Genomic DNA, 26,387 nt, shown 5'->3' with positions numbered 1-26,387 from the left:
AAGCAAATGGGAAGAAAATGAGAGGATATTATTGAACCAACTCAATATTATGGAGAGGGCCCAGTTATTGGTAATGATAAGAGTGTTAGCAAGATTGTGGTGATGGGTGATGGAAATGGTGTGAAAGACAATATCATTTCAGGGGAGGAAGTCAAGGAACTGAGAGTTCAGGGTAATAGAAGGAGCATCTAAGTAGACATTAAAATCATCAAAATTCTAGGATTATGTGTATATATCTCACACCTGGGCATATATCCAGAGAAAACTTTACATTGAAAAGATACACGCACCCCAATGTTCATAGCAGCACTATTTACAATAGCCAAAACATGGAAGCAACTTAAATGTCCATCAACAGATGACTGGATAAAGAAGATGTTGTGTACACGTACACACACACATACACACACAGTGGAATATTACTCGGTCATAAAAAAGAATGAAACTATGCCATTTGAAGCAACATGGATGGACCTACAGATTAACATACTAAGTGAAGTAAGTCAGACAGAGAAAGACAAATATCATATGATGTCACTTATATGTAGAATCTAAAATATGACACAAATGAACCTATTAACAAAACAGAAACAGACTCACAGACATAGAAAACAAACTTATAGTTACCAAAGGGGAAAGAGGTGAGGAGGGATAAATTAGGAGTTTGGGATTAGCAGATACAAACTACTATACATAAAATAGATAAACAACAAGGTCCTACAGTATAGCACAGGGAATTATACACAAAATCTTGTAATAACCTATAATGAAAAAAGAATATGTATGTATAACTGAATGACTATGCTGTATACCAGAAACTAACACAACAATGTAAATCAACTATACCTCAATTTAAAAAAGGTTAACAGGAGGGGGAAAAATGTATAAAACTACCTGGAAAAAAAATTTTAGGATTATGTAAAGGAGGAAGGGCAAAGGGAGGAAGAGGGAAGGAGAGAAGGAAAACTGGACTGAAGGAAAAGGGGGAGGGAGACAGAAACAGAAAGAAGAAACTTGATCCAGGTGCTAACATCTCTAAGGGGAAGGCAGAGTGATCTGGTGGTCTTGAGATCATGTCAACAGGGAAAATATTCAAGTATAGTCTTTTGAAGAGTTTGAAGGTATCAACTTCAAAGTAGCTGGAGATTTTAGACAGGAGTGAAGAACAACGGACTAACAGGGCAACAAGGAGCAAAGACACCTACTCTGTTTCCAAGCCCAATAATAAGTGGGATGTGGGAGACAAGATCTCTTGAAAAAACAGAAGGGGAAGCAGTGTCCCTAAGGGAGAGCCACATTTAGAGGAGGAAGATGGCGAGAATCGTCACAGAAAAATTGAAGATACAAAAAATTTTACTAATGACTGAGTGACTTTCAGAAGGCAAAGTGGAAGAGTTTCAGGAAGAAGGATAAAATTGGAAGAGTACTGAAAAGCTGTCAAACTCACAGTTGACAGGTACAAGTTTTCCACAATTCTAGCTTTTGGTGAAAGCTAGCAATTTATAATTGGCAACAGATACTATCAGTGTTTTCCTCAAATGATAAATTCATTTTGGTCATTTTAGAAAAAATGCCTGACAAATACTAAAGTGTGACTACCCATAGTTCGTCAGTCAGTTGTTTTTTCAAGTAAAAAACTGTTCCATGAAAAAAGCAGCTAGTTCAGCTTGCAACTCAACCACACATACTTTTCTCTGAAACAATCATCACATCTCAGGATGCAGCAGAAGCACTCTGTGAGCACTTCCCACTTCATCTCACAGATTATTAACAAGAGGAATATTCAAGGGTCAAGAGTCAATAAAGCTAGCAAATTTTACTGCTTCAACAAAGACATTTTGAGGTTAAACTGACATTTTTTCTCCTGGCAAGTTCATATAGTTTGGTGCCAATTGCCCTGATTCATGCTAAGGTACCAGCAACTTTACCAATCCTTAGTGCAAATGTCAACAGTGAAAAAAAGCAAACATCTTAGCATTTTACTACGAAAATAATTTGAACTTACAGACCCTGAAGAGGGGATCCCTAGAGGTCCATGGAAGTATAGTTTGAGAACTGCCTCCCTGAGCTGATTCCCAGAGAACCAACATGCCAATTACACATTAGCTATCTCAGCAAGAGTTAAGAAAGTTCCAAAACTACTCCACATATGATCCAAATAAGACAGAGTGTAAGGAAAGTGACAGGGTGTACTCTACCATATTCAGTTTGACTGCTAATCCCAAGTCAGACATTAAAAAATATAAAGTCTAGAAGAATTTTTCCTACAGATTTGATCATGAAATATTTGGCAGAGCGAATCTAATTCAAACCAGCTGCTGAACTCTCGCTGCACAGCAGCTGGTTAAAACACATTGCCTAAAGGCCCCCTTTAGTGAGGAGGCCAGATGAGCTCATGCAAAGGCGTTTTAGCAGCTTTTGCCCCTTAAGTCCCATAAGCACAACATCACTCAATTTTCCATATTGTAAAGTAGCCACACTTTCTTTGGATCTTTTTCTAACTGATAGGAAAAAAACTACAAAATGCACATTCTGCAAAATCCACAGCACCTATATCTATTTTTCTACCTGTATATCTGGCTTTAACCTCAAGAAATATGTAAAGTAAAAATAAAATTAAATAAAAATCCTCTTTACTTACCACTTTCATATTTTACTTAATTCCTCAACCAGCCTGAAATATCAGCTATTAAATAAACACAAACACACACAGACACACCCAGAGCTTTGGTTTCCAAGAATCTAAATGTACAAGCCAATATAAATGGTAACTCATGTAAATTTGTATCACCCTAACAATGATCTTTGATTTCTGCACTACAATTAATTCTTAATTTATCAGGGACTATCTATCTACTTTTGCTGTGTATAATCAAGGTCCTTAATCTTTTCCTGTGTGTTTATGTTGTCTTTGCATGTTTATGTCTCATCCACTCATAAGAACATATTCCAAAGTGTTAGAATTAGTGAAAGTGAACATTCAGCCCTTTCTCATTCTTCACAGAAAACTAAAAAGACATAAACACACCACTTTCTGGCTTTGCCTCTCTCTTGCAGGACACCTCCTAGTCTGGTTCTTCCTCTGGTCTCTTGCAGTCGCCATTGTCTGTGCCCTCTGGAAGGCAGAGGACGATTAAGCTCCGCTTAACTCTATCAAGCAGTGACTTCAACTGATTCCCACTGGCCAACATGGCCACGTGAAAAACTAAACCTCTCCTCTATCATCTTTGCTTCTAATCCACCAGTAATTCCTGAGCAAGGAGTAAAGAATTCCTGCTGTTGCATTAATTAAACTTATTAGGAAACAACATGTTCAGAAAGCTACAGGCCCCACCCATTTAATTAACGGCCAAGTTCAACTTGCATGTCTAGGGTGATCGAAATATTTATTTGAATTCCTCATATTTAATATGAAACTTTTGCTACTCATAAAAACTATGGGGTAGAGTTAAGCACTTCTTTTAACAATAGCAAAATTAAACCAATTATACTTTTTACACAAATTCTTCTTTGACATATTTTCACTTAATAATAAATAATAGTTATTACAATTAGAGCAACTAACAATTACTTGAGCACCTACAATGTGACAGGTACCACTGTAGACATTTTACAAGTATTAATTCATTTAATACACCTACCCTATCTCATTAGTAACAAATGAAAAACCTGTGGCACAGGAAGGTTAAGTAACATGCTCCTAATTATCTACTAAAAGTGGCAGATTAGGGACTAAAATTGTTTAAGGATTGGTCTTAGCTCCTTCTATTAAGCCTTGGTTGGTTTTGGGGATTTGTTTTCATTATAACAGATTTACTGAGATATAATTCACATACCATATACTTGACCCACTTAAAAGCTCAATGAATTTTAGAATAATCAGTTGTGCAACCATCAGCACAATTTTAGCACATTTTCATTATCCCCCAGAGAATTCCTATACATACCCCCTATTTCTCTCAACTGCCACCCCCTCAACCCCTGCAATGACTAACCTGTTTCTATAGATTTGTCTATTCTGGATTTTCTGTAAATGGCATCGTACAATATGTGGTCTTTTGCATCTGGCTCCTTTCACTCAGCATAATGTTTCCAAGGTTCAGTCATATTTCAGCATATATTAGAACTTTTTTATTGCTGAATAATATTCCATTGTATGGATATGCCACATTTTGTTTATCTGTTCATCAGTGGATGAACACTTGGGTTCCACTATTTGGGTGTCATAAATGATGCTGTTATGAACTTTCACAGATAAGTTTCTGTGTGGACCTAAGTTTTCATTCCTCTTGGATATACAACCTAGGAGTAGCATTGCTGGGTCATAGGGTGATTATGTTTATCCTTTTGAAGAACTTTCAGACTGTTTTCCACATTGACATTCCTACCAGTAGCATATGAGATTTCTATTCTCTCCCACATCCTAGTGTATACTTGTATACTATATCTTTTTAATTATAGCTGTCCTGGTGGGTGAGAAGTGGTAGCTCACTGTGCTTTTGATTTGTACATCCCCTGAGCTAATTACTGCTGAGCATCTTTTCATGTGCTTATTGGCCACTGTGTATCTTCTTTGAACAAATGTCTATACAGATCCTTTTCTCATTTTTTTGGGGGGGGAAAGTAATTTATCTTTCTACTACTGAGTTGTAAGAGTTCTTTATATTTTCTAGATACAAGTACCAGATTAAATATATGATTTGAAATATTTTCTCCCCTTCTGTGGGCTGTCTTTTCACTTTCTTAATGGTGACACTTGAAGCACAGAAGTTTTTAATTTTGATGAAGTCCAAACTATTTATTTTTTCTCTGTTGCTTGTACTTTTGGTGTTATATCTAGGAAGGCTCTGCCTAAGCCAAGGTCATGAAGATCTACTTCTGTATTTTTTCCTAAGAGTTTTATAGTATTAGCTCTTAAATCTTATTTACATCTTTTCCTTAGTTGCAAATTAATACCACACTGATTGTACCCACACAACCATCCTGTTTCCTTCTTTAGTACCAAAGTACCTTGATGGTCTAGACCCAGTCTAGTCAAAGGCCAGAAATTATCTGTTTCTGGGATTGTAATTTCTAGTATTGAACAAAGGCTCATCTAGGGGATGTCACAGGCTTCTGCACTCTCTCTCCAGTGACACACAGTTAAGGAAATATCTAAGGATAAAGCTACCCTCCTTGCATTCCATAATCATAATTGGAGCATAAGCGTCTTCTGTAAAATTTAAACTTATGTGATCTCTATAGTCATATTCATAAGCTCTAAATCTTTGGAAAATACAAATTTAATTGCTCTAATTTTATCTATGAGATGTGTACACATTTTCACAGGATTCCTGTCATGTTCTGAATGTAACCATGACAGAGAAACTGTAATTTAAGTAATAGAATTTACCTCAACTAAGATTTATTGAAGGCCTACTGTATGCAAAGCATTATGGGAAATGCTGAGATGACCAAGTCATAGTTCTTGACCTCAAGGAGGTTATAATTTAGTGAGGATTAAAAACAAAAACAAAAACAGAGAAACTGATGGTTAAATTCAGTCCTTCTGCAGGACCCTTATGTCCTGAAGGAATTAATCAGGGCACACCTCCCTAACTCTGAAGCTCAATAAACTATTGTGTGCTTTAAGTGCTCCAGCTCTAAATTACAGAGAAACTCCTAAAAAGCTATGTGAAAATTATACTTTTATAAAAAGAATGATATATGTAAGGGAACTTGGCAAATTGGAGGAAATCCTATATAATGTGAAAGTCTCCCTGTAATATAAAGAACACTGTTCCTCACATGAATCTTTGTCTGCTCAAAGCAGGAACCTCCACACTGGTCCCTGTGGGACATACCAGATGATTCCATCATTTAGCATTTTTGATTATCAAATACTTTTCTGTGGGGTTCCTTTTTAATGAGAAATTTTTGAGTTATATCAAAATCTGATTCTTTTTTAATCACAAGTAACACTGAATGTGAATATATTTTCTAGTTTCACACTAAATAACTAGTTTCTAATTGTTCTTAAGACATCTTGGCCCCCAAATCTATATTTCTCTATTCTTTTCCCTTCCAACTCCCCACATCTGGCATGCTAAAAACATCCTGTTGCTTCAGGTCAAATTAATGTTTATTTGATGGAATCAAAATTATGTACTCTTATACTAGAAAGAAAAGTTGAAGAATATTTTGGCTGACTTGCGTGGTTTAATTCACATACCACATTCTGGTTTAAATGATTTCATCACTCAGTAAAAAGGCTGCCACAATTTCAGTGGTTTTCTAGTCACAGTCAATAAAGTAAAGGAAAAAACCCCACTATTTACTTATCTTCATGACTAAGCAAGTCCTGAAAGGAACAGTTAGGAAACTGCTTCAGCAACTTAAAAAATACACACAAAAATACTAGTGACAGAAACCATTTATACTGAGCTAGGAGCTGCAAAACAGTAAGGTTGTGAAAGAGAAGTTTTTGTCTAAATTAACTACATCAACTATTTAAATGCTATTTTAGGAACCTAATGGATAACAAAATTCATTTTAAAATTCTTTTAGTAGACTTAGAGCAGGATAGGTATTTTATTTTTTTGTCTTTCTTACCTTGTGGCAACAAGAGGGTAGCTGTGACATGGTGACGCCCAGGCATCCCTTGTCCATGGCATACAGTCATAAAGCAGCAAATCCTTCTCAGTCACAGCCATGAGGACAGGTCTCCATTGTTGTCTTCCACCATCTAGTTTTGCCTGTTACAATGGTGAAATCCAGAGAGCAGAGCTAACTATAGTGATATACACCTGTAAAAGTCCCTTCAGTGATGGCCTAACATAGCGGGTCTCCATTTTGTTTTCCCATCTAACAGACATGAGAAAAGGAAGACATCCCATCAAGTTCCTTCCCATTGGCAGGGATTCTTCACTGGGAGGAGTGCGGTAGATTACGTAGTTTGAAAAAGCTCTCCCTGAATGAGTTACAGACGTTTTCTAACGATGTGACAGTTTCTTCCCTATTCCACAATAACTAATTATCATCAATTATAATTAAATATGCGGTAATCTGTTCAAAATGACAATAGTTTTAATATATCCAATGCGGGAGTAACATCTTCTAAATACAGGATAGAAACTCTTACTAAATAAGTCTATAATCTAAACACCAGTGTCTTTCAAATATTTTTGATCAAGACCTACAATAGGAAATACATTTTTACATTGCAACTCAAAACACACATGTAAATATTGAATTAAAAAATTCCCTATACTTTGTGCAACATACTTTGGTAATTTCTATTCTATCTTTTTAAAATGCTGATACGACCTACTACATTGTATTTTGGAAAACACTGATATAAACTATTGTCAAAGAGTTCCCCATTACATTTCAGGAAGTTTATGTTTCAGTTTCAAATTTACCATTGCATTTAACTGCATAAAGCTCAAGTTATCTCTGTGAGGGTTTTAAAAAATAGGCAAACAACTACCATTTAAACATACTGTCAAGGATCCAAGGCCAAAAAGCAAAAGGCTGTGTTCAAGAAAAGCCCTGGTTATCATCAAATGTTTGCTTTCCTAAGTTGAGACCTTTGGGGAATGCTTAACAACAAGATTATTTTAACACTAAACTTTCAGCTTACTATCACTCACACCTTCAAGGCCAATTCAAACTGATGAATCATTTGTCTCTTAGTTGTCTTCAGAACCACTTTTTATTTTCTCTTCCTTAATAACTTCTGAAGGTAATACGGATGTGTCAGGGGACCTTAACAAAACGTCTATAATCTGAAAAGTAGCCTGAGTAGTTCAGTTCTGCACTGTACCATCTACCACCAGGACTTTTTCTCCTAGCTAGAGACACAAGCTGATTGCAAGAGTGGGAAATTAATTCCAGTCAGCGAAGTTATCCATGTTTGACCATGTACTGAAAGCACAAAATATATGACCTGACTGAGAATTTAAGCCAAGTATGGTAGAAATAATTATATTTTCCTTATTGGTAAACCCAAGATTTCTAAGACTCTATATTGGTCTTGGGGTTAACTGTAATATCTGGAGGAAGAGTATCAGCTCTAACAAGATTCTCTCAGATTCTCACATTTTTGGGTTGTAGATATCCTGAAGGGATTTCTCATTTATGTGCACTACTAAGTTTTTGTCTGTGTGATTGTTATAGATAGTATTTCAATATGTAAATAACATAAAAATCTATCTTCCCGAAGGGATAAAATGATGATCTGATTTTCTTAAATTAGTATTTTTGCTAAGTTATAAGAGAGAGATTCTGAAGGCTAGATCAGAACATATACATTTGGAAAGCCTAAATTAAATATATTTCTTCTCAAAGAAGATACCAGGTGCTAAAGGAAAACTGCTAATGCCAATAGAAGCAATGTCTAATTTCAAGATGGAAAACTTTTTGTTCAATTAACAATTTTTAAAAAGTGTTTAGCTCTTTTGAGTCCTTAGTTTTTGGAGAGTATCTTTTCCCTCTTCTACTTACCACTGGAGAAAAATGAAATCTCAGTTTAAGTCATTCTGTTTGCCTATTTGCCTTCACTTATAAGGATACTGTTTGCTTTCACTGGAGTCAAAATGCTGCCTACTATATATAGTATGTGTTTTTGGTTGTGGTATCAGTATAAACAGCCTTGGGGCTCTACTATTCAATTTTTGGTCAGAGGAAAAAGAAACACTAATGTTAGGGTTCTGGTTTGCTTGTGTTTCAACATCCACACATGCATGCACCTGGCCAAAGAACAGCCTTCTCCAAATTTTTTTATTTTCTAATGGATAGAGTTGAATAGCACTAAAGATAAAAAATTAGTCAGTTATTATTCATTCCCTAAATCCTTAATCCTATAAATCTACGTTTTTGACAGATGATGTACTTCTGTACATCAGAAGATACAAAAAACATGGAGCAAAAAAATAAACCATTCCACTAACCCTGATCTAGTGTATATGTTCCTAATTTGAATCTTTACACATTTTAAGAATAATCAGGGACAAAGTAGGAACTGTGGAAACAAAGCTTTCTTTGGCTGCCTTGGCTTTTCCAATCAATACTTAAATGCTTAAAAATACTTATTTTGTAGATAATGTATGTCCCTCCATTTGGTGGACTTCAAGAAAATTCCCTTTTCAGAATATAACCAACTAAAAGGTAAACTATCAGTCACATTAAAATCAATATCAATAAAGAGACAGAAGTCTCTTGCACAGAACAGATTACCTATTGATTACCAAATATCTGCAGCATAGGTTTTCCCTATTTTAAGCAAACTCAATTCATGACAATGTTAAATAATAAAAAAAAAAGATAAATCCAGGAGAGATCATTTAAGGTTAAATAAATGACCTCTCCTTAATTTATCTGCCCCAAATGACTACCTTTTCTAAGTACAACTGAAAGTTTCATTTATGTGCAAGCTTTTCAGAAAATACATCTATTGCTAAAATAAATGCTTACGTATTTTAAACAGATTATATGATCTAAAATTATCTTGACCATTTTCATACTCATACAATTAAACAATCTTATAGTTAGAAAAGGCTTTGGCATTTACCCAGTAGAACCTTTATCAGATACATAAGCTTATTATAATACCTCTGAGAAATGGTATTCAGTCTTGCTTAAATATCTTATTCTGAGTGATATTTGATTTGGGTAACCCAAACAACTACTTAAAAAAAGTAAAAATCATGAGTATTTTAGAAATAGCACTTTGGATTAGTTTTGTGATTATTATTTTTAAAGAAGTTGAAACTTTTCTACTTGGTATTATTTCCCAACCCTCAGCTTGTGTTCTTGACAATATTTTATCACTAATGACTTGTTTGCTTGCTTTTTGCATGTATATATGTAGACAAAGGAAAAAAATTACTGAACATCTACTATATACAAAGCATTAAGCTAAGTTCTCTGGCGGTGAAAGATTTGGAAAAAATGTGTTCCTGTCTTCCAAGAGCTCACAACTGAGTGGAGGAAATACACTAAATATGGTCCATAAAGGGCAGACTGTGATGAATTGGTGGCTTTATTTTTCTCCTTTCTACTTGTCTGTTTGTAGCATAAACCAAATTAAGTTTACTTTAAAAGTCTAGCAACTCTCATTCATTGCTGGTGGGAATGTAAATTAGTTCAACCTAATGGAAGACAACTTGGCAATATTTATCAAAATGACAAATGCATAAACCATTTGTGGTAGTTTAAAAACATGTCCACAAAATATATGTCCACAAATTCTTTACTATTCTTCCCTTGAAGAAGTGGAGCCCTGGGGTATAGACTGGACTTAGTAACTCACCTCTAATGAAAAGAATAGAGCAAAAGAGACTTGGTCATAAAAGGTACTGTGGCTTCCATCTTGTTCTCTCTCTCAGATCACTTGCTCTGGGGAAAACTCGCAACAATGTCTCAAGGATACTCAGGCAGCCCTGCGGAAAGGCCTGCATAGCAAGGAACTGAGGACTTCCGCTAATAGCTTCGTGTCCAAATCATGTTGTAAGTAAACCTGCCAATCCAGTCAAGCCCTCAAATGACTGCCATCCTGGCTGACAGCTTGACTGCAACTTCATGAAGGATCCTGGGCCAGAATTATCCAGCTAAACTGCTGCCAGATTCCTGATCCTTAGAAACTGTGGGAGGTAAATGTTATTTAAAAGCCACTAAATCTTGGGGTAATTTGTTTTAAAGCGATAGATAACTAATAGACCCTTTGACCCAACACTTCTGGGATTTATCCTATAAGTATAGAAATATCCCCTGTTCTATGAACTCTAACAATCCAAGCTCACTATCAAAAACTTAAGAACCAAATACATTCAGATAATGTGTTTCCTTGTTATCTGATCTATCTGAAATTGGGAACCAAAGAGTTTGGATAGCACATGTGTGAAAGGACAAACTACAAGGTTATTCACTGTAGCATTCTTGGTAATGGCAAAAGATTAGGACAACAAAACTGGGGGAGTGCTTATTTAACTATAGCCACACAATGGAAAACTGTACAGTTGTAAAAAACAAAGCACTGTAGCTGAAAAAATTTTTCAGATCAACATGATCTTGAAACTTAGTCATTTTCAACATTTGCATGAATGAAAAATTATTCTCTCTTAAAAAAAAGAATACTCTTTGTGCATTGATATGAAAAGATCTCCAGGATACATTGTCTAACGAAAGAAAAAGGAGAAAAGTATAAAGCAGTGTGCATAATATGCTCTTCTTTTACAAAAGAGAAAAAGAAGAACATATGTTTATATTTGCTTTTATTTGCACAAAGAAACTCTCAAAAGATTCACTAGAAAGGAATGAAAGTGATTATCTCTCTGCGGGCAAGGGCACAGGAATTAGGTGGATGGGGGACCAGAAGACTTTTCACTTTGGATAGGGGACCAGGAGAGTAAGACTTTGCACTTACTAACTTTTTATTCTGACCTTTGAACCATGTGAATCATATTATCTTTTTAAAATCATGAAAGTTTCTAACATTGCTGAAAGCACAGAACAATTACCACTCAACTGAGTTTTTCAACCAGCATATAAAAATATGGAAACAATGATAAGCATACTAAACTACTAAAACTTTCAAAGTCATAAATACTTATATATGATTTTCATTAGTTTCTTCTGCTTAGTTATTCTAGTGTTTCCAAGAAATCATCACAGTTCTAATTCTGTGTTCTAGTTTATTATAATCATTATTTGAAATGTTCATAAAAATCTCAAAAGCTGAAAAAAAGATTAGTGGAGTCCAAAAATGGTCCACAACACCAATCACCTGAGGAGCTACCAAATGCCCCATCACAGATCTACCAAATCGTAACTCTGTTGAGGTGGAGCTAGGGAGCCAGACCTGGGAAACTACTTAAACAAAACAAACAAAAACACAAACAAAAGACCAAAACCTCACTGGGCTGATACTATGTAATCCCTGCCCCCTTGTACACATGAAGGAACTAGGATTCAATGAGATGAAGGAACTAGGATTCAATGAGATGAAGGAACTTTTTAAAAGATCTAAAACCAGTGAAAAATAGAGCTAGCCCTTGAACACTCATCTCTGAATCCTTAGTCCAGTCTTCTCTTCTCAGCTACCTCTGGCCCAGCTGATAGTGAAGGACCGAAAGAAAAAGGGTGTACTCTAATATCATGTAGAACTTTTAGTCTTTCTTTTGTCAAACTTGGGATCTAAGATAACTTGGATTATGTTCTTCCTTTCCCTTCACCCAACATCCACTTAGGTTTTCTTGTTTCTCTTCTTTCCATTTTTCAGTTGTAGAGGACAACTATACATGTGTTCAGGGGGAGGGTAAAGCTCAGTGGTAGAGTGTGTGCTTAGCATGCACAAGGTCCTGGGTTCAATCCCCAGTACCTCCATTAAATAAACAAACAAACAAACAAACCTAATTACCTCTCCCCCCAAATAAAATAAAATATTAAACAAAACATAACAAACAAAAAAACTATACGTGTGTTTAATGGCGTATAAAATATTGTGTATATTTTACACTTTTCCGAGACCAAGGGAGTAATAAGCCTGTTGCCCCTGAAACTCTGTCGACAGACTAGAACAGGGACTGGGAAACGATGACCTCAGGGCCAAATGTAGCCCCCTACCTGTTTCTGTAAATAAAGGTTTATTGAAACACAGACATACCTATTCACACTCAAATTGTCTATGATTGTGTTCTTGCTATAATGGCAGAGTCAAGTAGTCGTGGCACTATCTGGTCTTTTCAGAAGAAGTTTTCTGATCCTATTCTAAAATCATGAAAATTATCTTCAGTCGTGAAGGACAGAGATGTTAATAAGAACCTCTTCCTAGTTACATCATGATGATGGTTATCATGACAGTCAATTCTTCTGGTAGAGGTGATAATTAGCAACAAATAGCTAAATGGCAGGGAGAAGAAACCGAAGACTGACTAACAAAAGAGCTGCAAGCTGGACATCTAGGACCTGACTGCACGATAAATATTAGAGATATATGAAGTGGGGGAACTATCCTGGGTCTGAATGGTGACTCAGTGAGACCCTGCTCTGCCTCCCAGCCTACCTGTTCTGCCAGCCAGGCAATGTGCTTGACCTCCTTGCTGCCTCCCGCTGTACTGGTTGCACCAAGCATGGCATTGAGTTCAGCCAACACCTGTGGGAGGAGAGCCATTATGTTGGTGTGGATAGCTACGAACCAGGAGTGTGCTGTGGCTGTATCCTTGCAGCGTAGGATCAACGTGTTCCTGCTATCAGGAGAATGTAGCTCTATCAATCTGCGTGGAAAAAGAAAAAAAAAAAAAAGTAAGCTAGATCAGAAGTCATCAAACCTGCCAGGGTTAAACATACATAACTGAAAATCTACTTTAATTTTACATTCTAGAATATAAATACTTTCTCTTAATTCCTTACGCTCCAATTCCAGAGAAATCCATATATGGAAAGGTGATCACCAGAAAGACTAACTGCTAGGTCTGTTGTTTCAGTGTTAATGTAATGACTTAAGAAGAGGGAACCTATTGTATCTATAGTATTGTGTCTATAGTAGAACACTTCACTTTGTCTCAATTTCCATGTCCAAGAAATGGAAAGCATGTTTGTTGAATTTCATAGGTACATTGTAAACAAGGAACTAATTTTTTTTAAGTACTTAGAAAATTCTGGTATATGGTATTGCTAGGCAAAAAAAAACCTTCTGCCAAATAGTGAACTGAATTTCCATTGTGTGAAATAAAGAAAACTGAAGAATATGACTGAAAATTTGGAATTTTTTTTAGGGTCTGGGTAACACTATATGATTAAATTATCCACTGAGTCACAGAAAAAGTAGTTAAGAGATCTTCAGCTCTATGACTATTATCTGTTAATGCTCAACTGAGAACAATCTGTATTTCAAAAGTAACCTTTAGGAATTATCTAATTTTTTTAGATAATTGAACAGAACAAATTCCTTATAAAGCAATTTACTGGGTACTGCTTTATGTTCTGGTCAAAGTTTTTGCCAAGATGAATTTTAAAAGTCAATAAATCAATGACTAAAATATATATACTGCTGTGAACATATATATCTTTCAAAATGGAAAAATAAAAAGCTCTTAGGAGTGTTTTCCATGATAGACTAGAAATTGACAAACTGCCACTGACCAAGGAGAGATCTTTTTATTCTTTTATCTTTCTGAAGACAGTTTTTGCTTCCTTGAAGCACTGTTACCAGATCCCACACTACCTGGGAAAGACAAGCAGTTTACATGTACCCTAGCTTTCTGCCTTGAAGCTTTCATCCCTCTCTTTTGTCATATTTCTAAACTTTTTACAATTCCAAATATTTTAATTTGCCATATTTAATATGGCAAATATTCAGTCTCAACTCTGGTCAGTCCTTTCTTTTCTCAAACATTTGAGAATCTACCTCATGCCATATACTATGCTTGACGCTATGTTAGAGACACAGTGGTGAAAAAGATAAGATAGAAAAAATTAGTCTCTACTCTAACTAGGCCTATCATCTAATGGGGAAGGCAGAAAATTCACAATTAACTAATACACAATTACAGGTCACAAAAACCACTTCTGTAAACCACATACATGACTACTATGAAGTTCTTGGCTAAAAAAGGTACTCCCAAGGTGGAGATGGCAGAGGAGGACTGCAATGGATACCTCTATACCTCTGGGGCACTCTTAGCAAGCTGGGGTCATGTTATAAGACAGTTTATAAACACATCTACCTGGTACCTGTCTACTTATCCACTCACCTGCCCTCCCACTGGAGTTACCTTTACAGTTCTAGGGCAATAGCGAAGTAAGCCAAAAGTTCTAGAAAGTAGCCAAAACATAAAATAAGATCAATGAATAGCCAAAACCCTTAACAAAGCCCAGACTCAAAGTTCATATTATTCAGAGGAGTAACTTTAGATAGCAAGTCACACGTGATTTGGCTTTTGTTTTAGTTACAGTTCTGATGAATTTATTTGATTTTGTATCCTACAGCTTAATATAGTGAGAAGTAGCTTGGTACCAAAATTTTGGGGGTTTTGAATAGCAGATTAAATCTGGATATTAATCAGTAAGCAACACGGAATCACTGAGGACTCAATATGATCAAAAATTTTTTGAGTTATCTGTACATCCATGTTCATAGCAGCATCACTCACAACAGCCAAAAGGTGGAAATAACCCAGATGTCCATCGAGAGAATGGATAAACAAAATGTGGTATATATATACACAATGTACTCTCGTCAGCTTTAAAAAGGAGGTAAACTCTGACACAAGCTACAACATGGATGAATCTTGAGGATGTTATTCTAAATGTCACAAAAGAGATAATATTTTATGAGTCCATTTACATGAGGTATCTAGAGTAGTTAAACTCATAGAAACAAAAAGTAGAATGGTAGTTGCCAGGGGTTGGGAGGATGGAGAAATGGGGAGTTATTTAATGAGTATAGTATTAGTTTTGCAAAATGAAAAAGTTCTTAAGATTGGTATTACAATGATATGAACATACTTAACACCACTAAAAAATGATTAAGATGGTAAATTTTATGTTACATGTATTTTACCACAACTAAAAATTTAGAAATAAATAAATTTAAAAATAATCTTATGGTGGGATGTAAGATGGATTACAATAGAGAAAGAAATGGCCTGGGAAGATTTAATTGGACCCAAGAAAGATGAGACTACACAGAGCTCACCAGTGGGACACAGATTCCTAGGCAGGAGGAACTCCTCCATCCTAAAGGCCTAGCACAAGTAGAGAGAGGAAGAAAAGAGATCTCTGACAGTTTAAGAGTCATATTGACCTTTCTTTAGTTCTCTGTTATAATACTTATTCCTTTTAATGTTATTTTTCACTGTATCAATTGTTGCTGTCATAGTCCTTAAAGATTTGTTGGCTAAAAAGTGATTATATTATCTAGAAGAAAAATAGTTACGTATTTGTTATGGGAAGATTTAAAACAGTACACTACACTAAATAACAATAAAATATTGCACAAAAATATAGTCATCTCTGTTATAATCCTTTTGATGAGTTAATAACTGTATTCCTCAGAGAAACTGCTCAAATAATTATTAAAGTAGCTAAACTTACTTTGGATTAAATTTACTTAATGACAACTATCTATAAAATGCACTGCTAGATTATTAGATAATATATATGTACAAACTCAAAGCAGGTTATTTTATATTTTACTATTTACACTAATCTTAAAAATAAAAAGGTTTTCTAGAACTTTCCATATAAGATGGCAGTTGAGCACATACATCTATTCTATTCCTTCCCAAAATCCCACTAAAAACAATTGAAGGGGATTAAAAAATAATAATAAACTTTTTTTGAGCAGTATCAAGTTTACAGAAAAAAAAAAAAAAGAGCAAAAAGAACAGAGAGCTCCCAAACTCCTGGCTGCCCCTCATCCCCTACTAGCATAGTGCATTAGTGTGGTACAACTGTTGCAACTGATGAGCCAATATTGATACATTATTAACTAAAGTCTTGGTTCACTCTGTGTTGTACCTTCTATGGATTTTGATGAAGGTATAATGACATATCTACCATTACAGTATTACTCAGAATAACAGTTTCACTGCCTTAAAATCCTTTGTACTCCACTTACTGATTCCTCCAGCACTCAACCCCTGACCCTTAACTCCTAGCAACTGCTGATCTTTTCACTGTTTCCAAGGAATCATATGGTATGTAACCCTTTCAGATTGGCTTCTTTCATTTAAGTTTCCTCCATGTCCTTTGTGGCTTGAGAGCTCATTTTTTTTTATCACTGAATAATATTCCCCTGTCTGAATGTGCCATAGTTTGTTTTATCCATTCACCTATTGAAGGTCTTCTTGGTTGCTTTCAAGTTTTGGCAATTATGATTAAAGCACGTGTGTATAGGTTTTTGTTTGGACAGAAATTTTTAATTTTCAACTCCTTTGGGTAAATACCAAGGAGCACAACTGCTGGGTCACATGATAAGAGTACATTTAGCTTTGTGAGAAACTATGAAACTGTCTTCCAAAGTAGCTGCACCATTTTGCATTCCCTCTAAAAATGAATGAGTTCCTGTTGCTGAACATCCTTGCCAGCATGTGTTGTTGTCAGATGGATTCTGGCCATTCTAATATGTGTGCAGTGGTATCTCATTGTTTTAATTTGCAGTTTCCTAATGGCAGATGATGTTGAGCACCTTTTATATGCTTATTTGTCATCTGTATTTCTTCTCTGGTGAGGTGTCTTTTCAGATTTATTGCCCATTTTTAAATTGGGTTGTTTTCTTACTGTTGAGTTTTAGGAACCAACTGTATATTTTGAATATCAATTCTTTATCTGATATGTATTTTACAAAGATTTTCTCCCTGTCCGTGGATTGTATTTTCATTCTCTTAACAGTGTGTAATGGTTAATTTTATGTGTCAACTTGACGGGGCTAAGGGATGTCCCGATGCTGGTAAAACATTTCTGGATTTGTCTGTGAAGGTATTTCTGGGGTAGATTAGCATCATCAGTAGACTGAGTATTAGTGGCCCTCGCCAGTTCAGGTAGGCATCATCCAATCCATTGAGGACATGAATAGAACAAAAAGCAGAGGAGGGGCAAATTTGCTCTCTGCTTGAGTTGGGACATCCATCTTCTTTTCCTGCCCTCAAATATTGGCTCTTCTGACAAAAAAAGATTAATATAATGCCGTTTGTAACAATATATATGGACCTAGAGGTTATCATATTAAGTGAAATAAGACAGAGAAAGACAAACACATATGGTATCACTTATATGTGGAGTCTAAAAACAGACAAATTTTATTTACAAACCAGAAATAGACTCACAGACATAGAAAACAAACTATGGCTACCAAAGGAGAAATGAGGGGAAGGATAAATTAGGAGTTTGGGTTTAACAGACACACACTACTATATACAAATAGATAAAGAACAAGGATCTACTGTATAGCACAGGGAACTATATTCAATTTCTTGTAAATCAACTACACTTCAATAAAGAAACAAACAAAAAAACTCCAACATTGGCTCTCCTGGTTCTTGGGCCTCTAAACTTGGACTAAGTTGTATGATGGGCTTTCCTGGATCTCAGCTTACAGGAAGCAGATCATGGGACTTCTTGGCCTCCATAATCACATGACCTAATCCCTATAATAAATCTATCTTATCTTATCTTATCTTATCCATCCATCCTTTTGGTAGTTTCTCTGCAGAATCCTAATATACAGTGTCTTTCATAGAGCAGAAGTTTTAAATTTTAATGAAGTTCAACTTACCAATTTTTTCTTTTATATACTGTGCTTTGTTATCACTGAACTTTAAAGGGGATTTTAAAAAAGCATAATCCTCCAAACTCAGGGAGAAGAGAAGAGCAACTTCAACAAAATTTTGGAAGCTGGCAAGCAGACAGAGGAGTTAAATGACTTAGCAGACCTAAGAAAAGTGGGGAGAGTCAAATCTGAGCCTGTCCATGTTGCAGAATCCCAAAGAGGCTGGAGAACTGGAGGCACCAGTTGCCTCTGGGAGCGGGAGTAAAGCACGCAGCTAAAATAAAGAGGCTGGCTGAATGTTTCAGCATGCTCCACACCCAACGGCCAGTGACTGCCCCACCCTCAGCCCAGCAAAATATTCACATTCACCCTCATCCCACCAAAATGAGTGGAAGAGACGTTCTTAATGCAGACCCTCTATCAGGCTGGTCGTTTTCTATAAAGGCTATTTATTTCCACCTGGTTGCTATGGCACTCTAACCAGCTTAACATCCTTAATCACATGCTAAAAGTTCAGTCGCAAAATCATGATGAAAAATTTCTTTCACTCCTCCTACTGACCTACTTAGCGCTAAAGACAGGAATCAGTTCATCCTTCTCTAGCCACAAAACATTCACCTTCTGAAAAAGGCTTTACATCTCATATAGTTCCTAGGACAGTCTCTTAGACAGAGTTCCTTTGACAGTCTATAAACTCTGAAAATCCCAATGTCAAAGATCCTAATTTTTAATAACTGAAAGAATGGAAAGTAAGTCCATTATAAAATAAAAGTAAACCTGATTAAACATGAGAAGATACTGGGATCACAAGGCTGGAAAAAGATGAAAACAGGAAGTAAGTTAGTTCCCATGACAGAATGACCATCTTTTCATGAAAAAACAAATTTTGCAGTGTTTCTTAAAAAGTGATTGTGAAACAGAAAATTAAATTGGGAGATACAGAAAAGAAACTCCAAAATAGGACTGATGACTCTAGGATCCAGAAGTCTGTTTTTGAAGAAGCAGCCCCTATAGCTGATAAAGGGGACAAAGTGTTTCGTAAAGTCTACTGCTGTTTTAAAAGAAAAATTCAAATGAAAACTCTGCTAATAAAAATTAGGAGTCAGTCTGCCAGTAATTGTTTGGGACCACAGGAGAGAGGAAGAGACGGCTAGAGTGTGAAGAGTTTTGGCCTCTAGTCAAACCACTGAGGATTTCCTGAGAAATGCAATCACATTTTGATCAGATGAATCAGATCATGTTTAGGCACACAGAAGGATAGGATTCTGTAAGTCCAGCCTGCTTCTTTCTTCCATTTAATAAAGTCTTTGACATAACTTATGTGTTCAATTTAGTAATAATCATATTGTTTTATATGTCATAAAGCCAAAATTCACCTTTTACAAGGAAAACAGCCAATGTGAAGATAACTCAGACATTGTGAACCAGCTCAAAGGTAACAGATTTACATTTCCCAAAAGCAGCTTTTAAGAACACCTTGTCGTCACTGAACTCCACACTGCCCACAATGCTGTTTGCTAAGGAATAGGCTCATGTTCTCTCCCTGGACTTTATCATTATTTATTTAGTTTTCACTTTCCACAATGAACCGCTTATAACTATCAGAAGCATCTAGAGAGGTCCTGAAGACTAGAGGTGAAGGAAGTAAATAAACTTCCTCCTCCTTATTTATTCATTCTGAAGGTTATCACTTTTTTTCAGCTCTAGACAGTGAAATTGAGTCAACACAGTAAAACAAAACAAAACAAAAGGATGTTTTCTTCTCATGTAGAATAAGCTTTTGATTTAGAGATTGAAGACTTTACAAAAAAATGAAGGATGAACCATAAAGAGATTCCACTACACAGCCATCAGAATAGTTCGTATTAAAAAGACTGATACTACCAATGTCGGCAAGGATGTGGAGCAATGGAAACTCTCATACACTGCTGGTGGAAGTGTAAAACAGCACAGCCACTTTGGAAAAAAGTATGGCAGTTTTCTTTTTTTTAAACCAAACATACACCTACCATTTGAGCCAGCAAAGTGTACTCCTAAGAATTTACCCGAGAGAAATGAAAATGTATGTCCACAAAAAAAGGTTGTACAAAAAAATTCATAGTAACTTTATTAATTGAAAACTGGAAATAGCTCAGGTGTCCATCAAAAAATTGGATAAAGAAACTGTGATATATTCATATAACATAATACTACTGAGCAATAAAAGAGAAAGAACTATTGACATATGCAACAAGATGGACGAATCTCAAAAATCTTATGCTGAGTAAAAGAATTCTATCACAAAAGAGTACATATGATATGATGACATTTATATAAAGCTTGAGAATAGTTGAAACAAATCTGTGATAGAAAGAACAGTAGTAGCCCCAGAAGCTGAGAGAGGGAATTGAATGGGAAGGGGCACAAGAAAACGTTCCAGGGTAATGGTAATATTCTGTATCTTCATAGGTGTGGGTTATAAAATTGTATGCACCTATCAAAAATTATAATTTGTGTATTTTATTGTATGCAAATATTATCTCAGAAGAAAAAAAGCTACAGTGAAATACTGAACTCTAGTTACTCATATGCATGGTTGAGTATTTAGAGGGACGTATATTAATGTGTGCAACTCACTTTGAAATATATTAGTAAAAATTAAGATGGATTGACAGATAGATGGGCCAATGTGTGATAATGCAAACATAGTAAAATTGTTAATGGTAGAATCTAGGTGGTGGGAAAATGAGGGCTGACTACAAAATTATTTTGACTTTGCTATATATTTAAAGATTTTCATAATAAAATGTTAGAAAAAAAGAAGAATGATGGGAAGCCACTTGCCTACATAGCACTTAAAAACCAGATTCATAAATATTTTCCAGATTAGGGAAAATCTAAGCCTATTTTTGGCTCAGAGTTTTACAAAAGACTATGTGGAAGATTAAGATTTCCAAAGAGAAATATGGTCAGTTATATAAGGCTGCTATATGATAAATGTCTTGGTGACAGATGTCCTGATGAACTTATTTTTGCTGTTCCTACATGTACTGTTTTTCTCCATGGCTTTAAATGTTGCAGCTGTGTTACCTGTCATGACATTTCCTTTGATGGAGCTGAGATAAATTTCAGGATCAAAGAGCTCCAAGTGGTTTTATAGATATTATCTTATTTATCCTTGAAGTAGTTCTAAAGAGTTTAGTTGAACGGGTATTATTATTCCATTTTACAGAAAGAAAAAACAGGAAAACATAGAAATTAAGGAATTCATTTAAGGTCACCAACAGCACCTATAATAAGAATATATTGAGAGCATACTCTTCCAATTTTATAATCATTCTCTTTTTTAATCCTCACATAATCTTTCATTTTCTACTGAGGCTTTTGGAAAACAAATAGCTTGGCTAAAGTTACAAAGTCCATCACCCTAACTTCTGTCTAACTAGTCAACGGTTCTGAATATTTTCTGTGAAGACACATAGATGTTCACATTCCTGTGGGTATAACCAAAGTTATGGATAATTTTGCCAGGTACTTGCAATTCTACTGCTTTTCTTTTTCTCTAGAAAGCACACTGGAATGCAAGTAGAAGTGACATAAGAATAACCTTGAATCTCTTCCAATTTTTATTTTACAAAAAGCAGATCATTTGCAAATTTGGTATTTCAATTAAATTAGAAATGAACTACTTTGTAGCATTAAGACTGATAATCTGCAAAAGCCTGAATCTTCTAAGACCTTTTTTCCTTGTATAGTACACCATGGTCAAGTAGACTGAAGAATAAGGTGTGGTACAACTCTTGTAGCCCAAACTGCCCTCTCCAGTTGGTTCTGAAAACCTCTTTCAAACTTGACCATCCATCAAATGTCCTTAGCATATGTGCTAAAGACAATGCAACCCCAAGTTTTAATAAAGGCCAAGGTTACTGAGCTCTAAAAGATGTCTTAGTGGATAATAAACTAGCATAACTGTCAGCAATACAGCCAAGTCATATCACCTTCCTCCTTCCTTTTCTCCCCACTCCCACAACCCCAGAGTTCTACAGAATCTTTATAATACTTTGCCTTTTTCTCCAATACCCAGAATTACTAGCAGCAATACAGGTGCTAGAGACTGAATGTGTCTCATCCCGTCCCAAATTCATGTGTTAAAATCCTAACCCTCAATGTGGTAATATTAGGAGATGGAGCCTTTGAAAGGCAATTAGAGCATGAAGGCACAGCCCTCACGGATGGAATTAGTGCTCTCATAAGAGAGACCCCAGAGAGTTCTCTAGACTCTTCTGCCATGTGAGGACATAGCAAGAAAATGACCCAGAAGTGGGCCCTCGCCAGAAACTAAATCTGCCAGTGCCTTGATCCTGGACTTCCCATCATTTCCCAGAACTGTGAAAAATAAATTTCTGCTGTTTATAAGCCACCAGTCTCTGGCATTTTGTTACAGCAGCCTGAACAGACTGAGAGACAACAGGTATCGATTCTCAATCAAAGAAATGAAGTATAACGAAGAGACTTAGCCTGAATACTTTCCTCAGCCTGACAACCAGTTGACAAATTTAGTCGCTATTTGTTCTTCTTTATTACATTGCTACTCTATTCTAGTTCTTTCTCTATGGTCTCTACCATCTAATTTTTTTTTAAGTCCATGATTAATAGATCATTTGAGAAAAAAAATTTAATCTGGAGTTAAGAGGCAAGGTGATTGTTTACAAATTAGATTCTTACTACATAAAAAAATAGAAATAGCATTTCTTTAAAGATTAAGCTGTTTTTTGTATTTATTTGATTCAATATACACACAATCTTTCACAAATAAACCTGTATATAACAAAAAGTAATTTCTATGCCTTAAACTTTTCAAAGAAAGCAAACAAAAACAATACAAATGTATCAGTATAATTTTCAAAATATGTATACAAAGTTAGGAATTAAGACTTTTTAAACTATTATTTCTTGAGAAGCTACCATGGCTCTACGCAGAGGGCTTCATGTGTGTTACCTTATTTAATCTACACGCTGAGTTAAAAAGCATTATCCTTTAAAAAAAAAAAAAAAACCAGTGAGGATATGGAGGTTTATGGAGGTCAAGGGACTTGCCCAGAAGACTTCCTCCGAGCTGGTGCTCTAGCAGGGATTCAAACCAAGGTCTGTGTGGTTGCAGAGCTCAGCTCTTTCTTGCATATACACAACACACTACAGAGTACGAGCTTTCACGTCCCTGTGGCCTAAAATGCCCAAGAAGGTCATTTAGCTTCTTGCTGTCTTCTGTGAACCATCCCATCCTGATTAGGCACCCAGCTGTGCATTCAGGCCATAAAAGTAAAAGCACATTATAAAAAGTTTGTCCTTCACTGTGATGTCTTTGGACAAGCTTCTTTACCTCTTTTTTTCCCCCTAATCTCTAACCTAACACTAGGTTTACCAGTACTACTTCATAGCATTAATAAAGACAAAGCCATAGAACCCACATGGTTATAGAACTAGGAAAGACATAGAAATTAACCAACCCAACTCTCTCATTTTACAAATGAGGAACTGAGGTCAAGAGAAGATAACTTGCCACATTAGTAGTTGATGCAGCATGATCTATAATGCAGATCTCTGACTCTTTATAATATCCACAGTATAAGGAGATATCTGTCTAAAATTTATCTATATATGTACACACATGTGTGAAGTAGTTTAAATATGGAAGTCCAAAAATGATTCTCTCATCTCAAATTGATGTTTTCCTCTACATAATTTTGTCAACAGTCATTATTACTGCATAAAAATATGCATAAGTAATATTGTAACAAGTTCTTAAGTTGGCAAAGCTGTAAGTATGATGTTCTCCTTAGGTACAGCTCACCTGTTTTCCAGATCCGGCATGCTTAGGTTTCTAGCAGCAAAGCACATTTTGAGAGGAATGACCTTCCTGTCCTTGGTGCTGTTTTGGTGTTTTGGAGAACCAGAGTCCTCACTGCCACTAAAGCTTGGTGACTGGGGAGCTGCACCTTCCCATGGCAGATCTGATACTAATGATGGCTTCTTGATATATGGCGTTACTTCTCGGATGAACTTTACTACGAACAGAAATCAAAGAAGAAGGTTAGTATTTTTTTGCTTCCTATGAAAAATGACAACTGAAATATACACATACATGCACTATCTGGCATGAAGTGAAAAAATACACAAAGTTAAAGAGCCAGCACCCAGAATATTAGGATTGGAGAGTGCTTTAAGGGCATGTAATCCCAATGATATACCATTTCTCTTTCTAAAAACTTTAACTTCTGAGTCTTTGCATATTGTTCCTTCTGCTTAGGACTCCTTTCTCCCTTTGTCTGGTCAACTCCATTCAAGGGCCACCTCTTCAGCAGCCTTTCCTGTCCACTCTCTCCAGGGTACTACCATTACTTCTCTGTAACAACCTCTAAGCATCCTGTGGTGAAATCCTTTCAGTTCCCTGGCTGGTTGTGAGTTCCCAGAAAGCAGGGTTTTTGATTTATTCAATCTTGGTATCCAACATCTAGACCAGTGTCTTTTCAGTAAATGCCTGAATAAATGAGTGAAGGAAAAAATGAACCATTAAACACTTGGTAGTTGGCCATCCATGAATGAATCTGGCAATAGATTCAGTACCTCCTGAGGCAGCGCCATCTAGCTTTGGACAACTCTTAACATTTAGAAACTTCTTGAAACTTCCACCCATTGGTTTGCTAACTACTGAGGCCATAAAGAACAAACTTAATCTTTTCTCTTCTACATGAAAACCCTTCAAATAGCTGCAGACTGGATTATCTCTCTCTCTCTTCTCCAATCTAGAACTATGTATGTCTAGTTCAGGTCAATTCAACTCAACCAACATTTTTAGCTGCCTTCCAAGTGTCAGTCATTAGGTTAGCCACTGAGAATTCAAGTGCAAATGAGGCATGGATCCTGCCCTTAAGGAGTGCCCAGTATAGTACGGGAGACAGCTATGTAAACAAACCATTATAGTTTTCAAAAACAAGTACAAAAATAAAGTATAGTCAAAATAAGGTATTTCCATTAATGGCAGCCCCAAATTAAAATATAGCTTTTAAGAGATGGGAAACTTTTTCCTTTTTAAGTTCAACTTTAGGACTCATATAAATACTTCTTTTACCTCAGTCATGACTGGCAACCACTGTCATTTGAGGCATAGTGTTCTTACTTCAAAAACTAGACATACTGAAGATTATTAAAATCTAAAATAGCATTAGAAATGTCAATAAATACTTGAATATAGATAAATCAGTCACCATTTCCTCTGCAAACATCAATATATTTTACATCAGTATTCTACCTCCTTTCAAATTCCATTGTGGTAGGTCATTAGAGTAGCATCATGGGAACTGAAAAACTAGAAAGGTATCAATCCTTATCAATGTCATAATAGCTAGTATTAATATTTTATAGCATTAGAAGCTTTATAAGCCTATGAAACTTTACTAAGAAAGAGATTACTAAATCTAAAAAATGATCAGATATGCTTCTCAAAACACAGCTAACAACAGTCTTTAAAATTTTGGTTTTTTTAAATAGGTAATGCATGCACATAACAAAATTCAAAAGGTATAAAAGATTTTATAATAAAAAATGTGTATTTTTAGCAGCCCAATTCCCATCCCTGGAGGCAATCATTGTATGGTCTTCCAGTGATATGGTAAGCATATATAAAAATACACACACACATATGTATATCTACATATACACACAATGGTAGTATATTATGCTTAGTGTTTCCACATCTTGCTTTTTTTTACTTAATAATAGTGATAACAGTCTTTTATAATCCTAGCATTCTACAGCTCACTCTATATGATATGGTGATAGAGAGGCCTTTGGAATCACACAGACCCGGTTCAAATACTAACTACTAACTGTGCTTGCTACTTCAGAACTGTATGCTCTCACTTGACAGCTCTGAAGCCCTCATCTATAAAATGACAGTAACACTAAGCAAGTAAAAATTCTAGGCATATACTAAACATTCAATAAATAGATGTCTTTCTTCTACTTCCCTAAATTAAAAAGTTAGAGAAGTTTAAAAAAGTTAACAGCAATCAGTAGAATAGGCAAAATTATTTTCTTATAAGTTATTAAATAAGATCTGCTGAAGTTAAGCATAATTCTAGAAAATATAATAATGCTA

At 35.6% G+C, this 26,387-nt stretch overlaps 1 protein-coding gene across 3 annotated transcripts in view; it reads right to left on the bottom strand.

Moving 5' to 3' along the window:
• Positions 1 to 26,387, bottom strand: part of SNTB2 (syntrophin beta 2) — an 89,191-nt gene that overhangs the window by 22,168 nt on the left and 40,636 nt on the right. For all 3 annotated transcript variants that reach the window (XR_012075741.1, XM_006203741.4, XM_072967624.1), the window contains exons 2-4: positions 24,081 to 24,294; positions 13,043 to 13,253; positions 6,592 to 6,734 (exon numbers count right to left, since the gene is read on the bottom strand). Coding sequence is in view for 2 of the 3 variants with exons in the window: in XM_006203741.4 (XP_006203803.2) it covers positions 6,592 to 6,734; positions 13,043 to 13,253; positions 24,081 to 24,294 (568 nt within the window). In the remaining variant the exon portion in view is untranslated. The remainder of the gene's footprint in view (positions 1 to 6,591; positions 6,735 to 13,042; positions 13,254 to 24,080; positions 24,295 to 26,387) is intronic.

The sequence above is a fragment of the Vicugna pacos genome, chromosome 9, assembly GCF_048564905.1.
Source record: "Vicugna pacos chromosome 9, VicPac4, whole genome shotgun sequence".
Classification (NCBI taxonomy): domain Eukaryota; kingdom Metazoa; phylum Chordata; class Mammalia; order Artiodactyla; family Camelidae; genus Vicugna; species Vicugna pacos.
This window is presented reverse-complemented; position numbering and strand designations above follow the sequence as displayed.